An 8,889-nucleotide genomic window follows, 5' to 3' on the forward strand; every position below is an offset into this window, starting at 1 on the left:
TGTCGGGACAGGAGGATTCAATTATTTTCCTAAAGTTATAGTGGATCTAAGAGGTTAAAATAGCTTGTGAACGCTTCTCTTCCTATATGACTTGAAAGTTTGTACGATACTTCAATGCAATTTGCAGATGTGCATTTTGCAGGGACAGAAGGATCCAATTGTTGTCCTTAAAGTTATAGTGGATCTGAGGGGTGGAGGGTGTAAAATAGTTTGTGCACACTTCTCTTTTGTGGCTTATTCGAGTTCATATTGTTTATGCTTCTGCTCATACTTTCTCCTCCATACCATGCAGTGCATTGAAGGGAGGAGGTTTCATTTGGAGCACTTCCAATTTGGGGAGATGCAGAGACATTTGCTTTTCATAAAAACAATCTCTAGTTTTAGGGACTTTTGGACCCCTTCAATAAATCTAATTTTTAGCTCACCTGAACCGAAGGTTCAAGTGAGCTTTTCTGATCGCTTTTTGTCCGTCGTCTGTGTGTCTGTCTGTCCGTCCGTCCGTCTGTTAAACTTTTCACATTTTTGACTTCTTCTCCAGAACCACTGGGCCAATTTCAACCAAACATGGCCAAAAGCATCCTTGGGTGAAGGGCTTTCAAGTTTGTTCAAATGAAGGGCCATGTCCCTTTCAAAGGGGAGATAATCACAAAAATGCAAAAATAAAATGGGGTCATTTAAAAATCTTCTTCTCAAGAACCACTGGGCCAGAAGAGCTGAAATTTACCTGAAAGCTTCCTGACATATTGCAGATTCAAGTTTGTTCAAATCATGGCCCCCGGTGGTAGGATGGGGCCACAAGGGGGGATCAAAGTTTTACATATAAATATATAGGGAAAAACTTTAAAAATCTTCTCAAGAACTACTAAGCCAGAAAAGCTGAGATTTACATGAAAGCTTCCTGACATAATGCAGATTCAAGTTTGTTCAAATCATGGGCTCCGGGGGTTGGATGGGGCCACAATAGGGGATCAAAGTTTTACATACAAATATAGAGGAAAAATCTTTAAAAATCTTCTTCTCAAGAACCACTGAGTCAGAAAAGCTGATTTTTACATGAAAACTTTCTGACATAGTGCAGATTCAAGTTGGTTCAAATCATGGCCCCCGGGGATAGGATGGGGCCACAAGGGGGGATCAAAGTTTTACACACAAATATATAGGGAAAAACTTTAAAAATCTTCTTCTCAAAAACTACTAAGCCAGAAAAGCTGAGATTTACATGAAAGCTTCCTGACATAATGCAGATTCAAGTTTGTTCAAATCATGGGCCCCTGGGGTTGGATGGGGCCACAATAGGGGATCAAAGTTTTACATACAAATATATAGGAAAAATCTTCTTCTCAAGAACTACTGAGCTAGAAAAGCTGATTTTTACATGAAAACTTTCTGACATAGTGCAGATTCAAGTTGGTTCAAATCATGGCCCCCGGGGATAGGATGGGGCCACAAGGGGGTTTCAAAGTTTTACATACAAATATATAGTTAAAATCTTTTTCTCAATAACCACTGAGTCAGAAAAGCTGATATTTACAAGAAAGCTTTCTGACATAGTGGAGATTCAAGTTTGTTCAAATCATGGCCCCTGGGGGGTAGGATGGGGCCACAAGTGGGGGGGGGGGGGGTGTCAAAGTTTTACATACAAATATAGGAAAAAGCTTTAAAAATCTTCTTCTCAAGAACCATTGGGCCAAAGAAGTTGACATTTACATGAAAGCTTTCTGACATAGTGTAGATTCAAGTTTACAAAGGGTAGTTTGGGCCATAATAGGGACTAAGGTTTTACATGCAAATATATAAGGAAAGTCTTCAGATATGGGCGAAGGTGACTCGGGTGAGCGATGTGGCCCATGGGCCTCTTGTTCTTTTCTTGCTTGATATTGGTTAGTAGACTGTTTTTATGAAAAGTAAAATTATAGATCTGAATTTGAACAAAAATTCGGATGTTCAATGAAAAACTTGTTTGCTATGTGGACAAGGTTTACAGTATTTGATTGCCCACATGATACTCCCATTAGGAAGTGGCTAACCACAAACCTGTCGCTATTTCTTTGTCTTTATAAAACTTTATCCTTGGTCATATTTATTGAATTAAACAATATTTGACTCTTCATCTTTGATGAAGTAAGAGGTAATGGTCAAACCTTTATTCCAGTGGAAGATCTAGTCAAAGGTCAAAGTTTCCATTATGGTTCTAGCCATGGTAAGGAGGCCATGATGTTTTAATCTTGACGAAAAATGAGAAAATGCACATAAATTTTTTAATTTGATCATTTCAGGGCTTTGCTGAATGCTAAGTTGCAAAAAGGCAAAACTGGACAAATTGCATTTGATTCCTCAGGAGATCGCCTCAATCCAGAGTACTACTTCCAGAATGTTCAATGGAAAAATGGAAGAAAGAGTGTTGAAAAAATTGGTTTCTATGGTGATCCAAAGGTGTTGATAATAGAATATAAGTTTTGTCATAAAAATACATAGCATTATTGAGCTGTTCTACATTGCAATAACACACTTACACAATATAACCATTACACTTCAATATGTAATCATTACAAGCTGTCCTAGATAGCAGTGATTCACAACAACATATCTGCAACACTACAATGTGAAATTTATTAAGCTGTCCTAGATGACTACTACAACGCAACAATTGTAACACTTCAATATGTAACCTTACTGAGCTGTCCTAGATTGTAGTCATACACCATTGTAAAACATCAATACGTAACCTTTCTGAGCTGTTCTAGATAATACTACTACAATACTACAACGCAACAATTGTAACACTTCAGTATGTAACCTTACTGAGCTGTCCTAGATTGTAGTCATACACCATTGTAAAACATCAATACGTAACCTTTCTGAGCTGTTCTAGATAATACTACTACAATACTACAACGCAACAATTGTTACACTTCAATATGTAACCTTACTGAGCTGTCCTAGATTGTAGTCATACACCATTGTAAAACATCAATACGTAACCTTTCTGAGCTGTTCTAGATAATACTACTACAATACTACAACGCAACAATTGTAACACTTCAATATGTAACCTTACTGAGCTGTCCTAGATTGTAGTCATACACCATTGTAAAACATCAATACGTAACCTTTCTGAGCTGTTCTAGATAATACTACTACAATACTACAACGCAACAATTGTAACACTTCAATATGTAACCTTACTGAGCTGTCCTAGATTGTAGTCATACACCATTGTAAAACATCAATACGTAACCTTTCTGAGCTGTTCTAGATAATACTACTACAATACTACAATGCAACAATTGTTACACTTCAATATGTAACCTTACTGAGCTGTCCTAGATTGTAGTCGTACACCATTGTAAAACATCAATACGTAACCTTTCTGAGCTGTTCTAGATAATACTACTACAATACTACAACGCAACAATTGTTACACTTCAATATGTAACCTTACTGAGCTGTCCTAGATTGTAGTCATACACCATTGTAAAACATCAATACGTAACCTTTCTGAGCTGTTCTAGATAGCAGTAATCAGGGATCAACATTTAAAATTATCCGATTGCCTGCATGGGGCAAGTGAAAACCCAGTTCGGACTAGTAAAACTCAGTCCATACTTGTCCGATTGGGCAAGTGTTTATTTCAGCAGGAAATGAGATTATCTTACTTGTGTTAAGCTTGATAGATATTAAATGTAAAAAAGATGAAGTCCAACTCTGTATTTTTTGCTTTCTTTACAAAATTATTGAAATTTTTTTTACCAGCGAAAGCTCCTTTTTGGTAAGTTGTACTGTATCTTATTCTATCAATAAGTCGTTCTGAAAAAGAAAATGTAAGTTTCAGATTGTGTCACAATTGACAGGGTTATGGTATGTACATTGTGTCAAAAATTCAGCGCTATATCCATTATGGCTGACACTTCGTCTTTTCTTACTGGTAATACAATTCACCTAGTTGATAGCATCCATGCATATTTTTATTGGGTTATTGAATGAAAACTGAATTGTTACACTTTTGACACATTTTGCTTTTTAAAATTAAATCGAATTACAGTCGAACATTTTCAAACAACAAAGTTTTTCATTCAGATAAGTGAAAATTTGAGTTTACTTGCTCAAAGAGCAAGTGAGATAAAAAGTTATGTCTATGCACTTGATAACAAAATAACTGTACCTATACAATTACTACAACACAACAACTGTAACACTACAACATGTAGCCATATTGAGCTGTCCTATATAATATAGCAGTGATACTCTACCACAGCATAACAACTGTAAAACTACAATACTGAGCTGTCCTATATAATATAGCAGTGATACTCTACCACAGCATAACAACTGTAAAACTACAATACTGAGCTGTCCTATATGATATAGCAGTGATACTCTACCACAGCATAACAACTGTAAAACTACAATACTGAGCTGTCCTATATAATATAGCAGTGATACTCTACCACAGCATAACAACTGTAAAACTACAATACTGAGCTGTCCTATATAATATAGCAGTGATACTCTACCACAGCATAACAACTGTAAAACTACAATACTGAGCTGTCCTATATAATATAGCAGTGATACTCTACCACAGCATAACAACTGTAAAACTACAATACTGAGCTGTCCTATATAATATAGCAGTGATACTCTACCACAGCATAACAACTGTAAAACTACAATACTGAGCTGTCCTATATAATATAGCAGTGATACTCTACCACAGCATAACAACTGTAAAACTACAATACTGAGCTGTCCTATATAATATAGCAGTGATACTCTACCACAGCATAACAACTGTAAAACTACAATACTGAGCTGTCCTATATAATATAGCAGTGATACTCTACCACAGCATAACAACTGTAAAACTACAATACTGAGCTGTCCTATATAATATAGCAGTGATACTCTACCACAGCATAACAACTGTAAAACTACAATACTGAACTGTCCTATATAATATAGCAGTGATACTCTACCACAGCATAACAACTGTAAAACTACAATACTGAGCTGTCCTATATAATATAGCAGTGATACTCTACCACAGCATAACAACTGTAAAACTACAATACTGAGCTGTCCTATATAATATAGCAGTGATACTCTACCACAGCATAACAACTGTTAACACTACAATACTGAGCTGTCCTATATAATATAGCAGTGATACTCTACCACAGCATAACAACTGTAAAACTACAATACTGAGCTGTCCTATATAATATAGCAGTGATACTCTACCACAGCATAACAACTGTTAACACTACAATACTGAGCTGTCCTAGATTGTAGTCATACACTACTACAACACATCAACTGTAACACTATACAATATGTAACCTTATTGCACTGTTCTAAAGAGCAGTAATATGCTAGCTGTGCTGCTACTACAACACAACTATAAAGCTACAGTATTTATATTGAACTGTCTAGATAGCAGTACTATGGTACCACAGCACAACTGTAACACCACAATATGTAACCTACTGAGCTGTTCTATGTAGTAGTGATACACTACCACAGCACAACTGTTAACACTACAATAATATGTAACCTACTGAGCTGTTCTATGTAGTAGTGATACACTACCACAGCACAACTGTTAACACAACAATAATATGTAACCTACTGAGCTGTTCTATATAGTAGTGATACACTACCACAGCACAACTGTTAACACTACAATAATATGTAACCTACTGAGCTGTTCTATGTAGTAGTGATACACTACCACAGCACAACTGTTAACACTACAATAATATGTAATCTACTGAGCTGTTCTATGTTGTAGTGATACACTACCACAGCACAACTGTTAACACTACAATAATATGTAACCTACTGAGCTGTTCTATGTTGTAGTGATACACTACCACAGCACAACTGTTAACACTACAATAATATGTAACCTACTGAGCTGTTCTATGTTGTAGTGATACACTACCACAGCACAACTGTTAACACTACAATAATATGTAACCTACTGAGCTGTTCTATATAGTAGTGATACACTACCACAGCACAACTGTTAACACAACAATAATATGTAACCTATCAACTTTAACAATTCAGCATCAATCTACAACTGTAAAACTGCATAAGAATTGTCTCTCACATCATAGATGTATTATTTCAGTGAAATTTATCCTAATTACTGTAGCATATTTTACAGATAATTAATAATGCATTAGAAATATACGAGTCCAAAATAGTTTGGCCAGGCAAAAAGACCACAAAGCCCAGTGGAATTAACATATCAACGGAATTAAAGGTATTCATTTTGTAAAATTTCAATGAAGCATGTACATTTATATTCATTATTTCATCGGAGCTGAAAGCTCGAGTTAGTTATTTTTAGCTTACCTGATGTGAGATAAAAGCTCAAATGAGCTTTCCTGATTGCCTTTTGTCTGTCGTCTGACCTACCATCCGTCTGTCTGTCTGTCTGTCTGCCTGCCTGTTCATAAACTTATCACATCTTCTCCAGAACCATTGGGCCAGTGTGATCCAAACTTGGCACAAAGCATCCTTAGATAAAGGGCTTCCAAGTTTGTTCATTTTAGGAGCCACACCCCCTTGCAAGGCGAGATAATTATCAATTTGTTGAAGTGGGATGCCTCTGAAGAACATGATTGATTGATTGATTGTATCTTGCTTAACGTCTCACTCGAGAATTTTTCACTCATCTGAAGAACAAAAGACAAAACTGATATGAAGTCCGATTGTTTGGTGGTGACACTATCATCGTTGTCATTCACATTTGTGTAAAGGATATGTCAATTTGAAATCCATCTTCCCGATTAATTACTATCAAAACATGCTTCGTACTGTCCAATAAACACCCCGACACAGGCAGACCAACCCGACACTATGCGACACAGGTAAACAGCAATGGCTGACTATTGTCCCGATTTCTGATTGGCCAGTTCAGAAATGACGCGGGATTTCCAATTGCAAATGGGGGTTTGTTGTCGTAAAATGGGAGATATTTTTAGAAAATTGGGATTTCGGGGTATTTTTGCAATCCCGATTGGGATATCGGGATTTGCCTTTTCAGTTGCTTCAAATCGGGAAAATCCCGCAGAAATCGGGAAAGTTGGCATGTATGATTACAGTCATTCAAGATAATATTTGCTGAATTTATTTTACTACCGAATATTTAACAAACTAGATGCATAGCTATAATAAGCTTGGAGGTAATTGTACCAAAACTGTGGAAATCATCACCCTTGAATCAGTGATTTAGGTCCCAGGGCATGGCATATTTAATTCAAAACTATACTCATAGTCATTAAATCTGGTCATCTGTTACACAAACTGGATTTGTAACTGAAAAGCAAGGCTTTTTCAAAATTCCAAAGTTCACTGCATGTGAATCTCCTGTGTAATATAAAGAAATGTTTGCTGAATGTGTATAATGGAATTTTTTATTGATAGATCGTGACTTTGGAGTCTGTGCCATTTGTGTACACAAGGAAAATGACTGAGAGTGACTCCTGTAACTGGGATAAAAATGAGAGGTTATGTCCCTTGGTAAATGAAACAACAGGTCAGTGATAGTGTCAAAATACCGTATGTACTAGCATATAAGTCGATTCACGTGTAAGTCGTTGACTTGTTTTTTAGAGAAATTTTAAGGAATTTCACTTTGACCCTTAATCGAACTTTGTATCAGATTTTCCCTCAAGTTAATACCTATTTTCTAACAAAAGTAGTTTCTCTTTCATAAAATTGGATATCTGAAATAGGAATTTAGTAATGAGATGCACACTGCCAGTGCTATTTAATATTAGGGGTGTTCACTGCCCAAGCAATTCCTCTAGTAAAGTGCAAAGGGTCAAACAATTGGATAATTTAATTACTGTAGCTCAATTAAAATATATAACTGGAATCCATCTTTCTGTGGACACCCTTTTAATCATTTGACAATGATGTACCATACTGCAGTCTGTGTTATTTGATTATTACAGGTGAATGAAAGAAAAACGTATACCCACTGCAAATTTTAATATGTAGTGAATATTTAGTGCACTGGTTCCATAGAATGATCATTGAAATATATAGAATACTGATGTTCTTTACTACTGGTAATCTTAGTCAAATGTTAACATAAAAATGCTGCATGTTGACTTTAATCGACTTGTGAAAACGATGAATTAAATATATTTTCACTAATGATATTGCAGTGGTTAGTACTTGGAGTCGAAGGCTCAAGTGAGCTTTTCTGATCAAAATTTGTCCCTTGTCTGTGATGGCGTCGTTGGTGTTGGCGTCGGCGTCGTAAACTTTTCACATTTTCATCTTCTCAAGAAACACTGGGCCAATTATAACAAACATGGCCAAAAGCATCTTTGGGTAAATGCCTTTCAAGTTTGTTCAAATGAAGGGCTATGCCTCCTTGAAAGGGGAGATAATCACAAAAATGCAAAAATAGGGTGGGGTCATTTAAATATCTTCTTCTCAAGAACCACTGAGTCAGAAAAGCTGAAATTTTTATGAAAGCTTCCTGACATAGTGCAGATTCAAGTTTGTTCAAATTAAGGCCCCCGGGGGTAGGTTGGTGCCACAATAGGGAATCAACGTTTTACATAGAAATATATAGGGAAAATCTTTAAAAATCTTCTTCTAGAACCAATAAGCCAGAAGAGATGAAATTTATATGAAAGCTTCGTGACATTGTGCAGATTCAAGTTTGTTCAAATCATGGCCCCCTAAGGGTAGGTTGGAGCCACAATAGGGGATCAAAGTTTTGCATGGGAAATTGGGAATAAATAGAAAAAATCTTTACAAATCATCCTCTCAAGAACCAATGGGCCAGAGGAGCTGAGATTTACATGAAAGCTTCCTGACATAGTGCAGATTCAAGTTTGTAAGAAGTATGGCCTTCAG

General features: G+C 36.3%; 1 protein-coding gene across 6 annotated transcripts in view; it reads left to right on the top strand.

The window, feature by feature from the left end:
• The window catches only part of LOC125675656 (glutamate [NMDA] receptor subunit 1-like), a 186,675-nt gene that overhangs the window by 56,250 nt on the left and 121,536 nt on the right, over positions 1-8,889 (top strand). For all 6 annotated transcript variants that reach the window (XR_008800963.1, XM_048913438.2, XM_056158088.1 and 3 more), the window contains exons 7-9: positions 2,277-2,433; positions 6,173-6,271; positions 7,438-7,549. Coding sequence is in view for 5 of the 6 variants with exons in the window: in XM_048913438.2 (XP_048769395.1) it covers positions 2,277-2,433; positions 6,173-6,271; positions 7,438-7,549 (368 nt within the window). In the remaining variant the exon portion in view is untranslated. The remainder of the gene's footprint in view (positions 1-2,276; positions 2,434-6,172; positions 6,272-7,437; positions 7,550-8,889) is intronic.

Source organism: Ostrea edulis, chromosome 3 (genome assembly GCF_947568905.1).
Source record: "Ostrea edulis chromosome 3, xbOstEdul1.1, whole genome shotgun sequence".
NCBI lineage: Eukaryota > Metazoa > Mollusca > Bivalvia > Ostreida > Ostreidae > Ostrea > Ostrea edulis.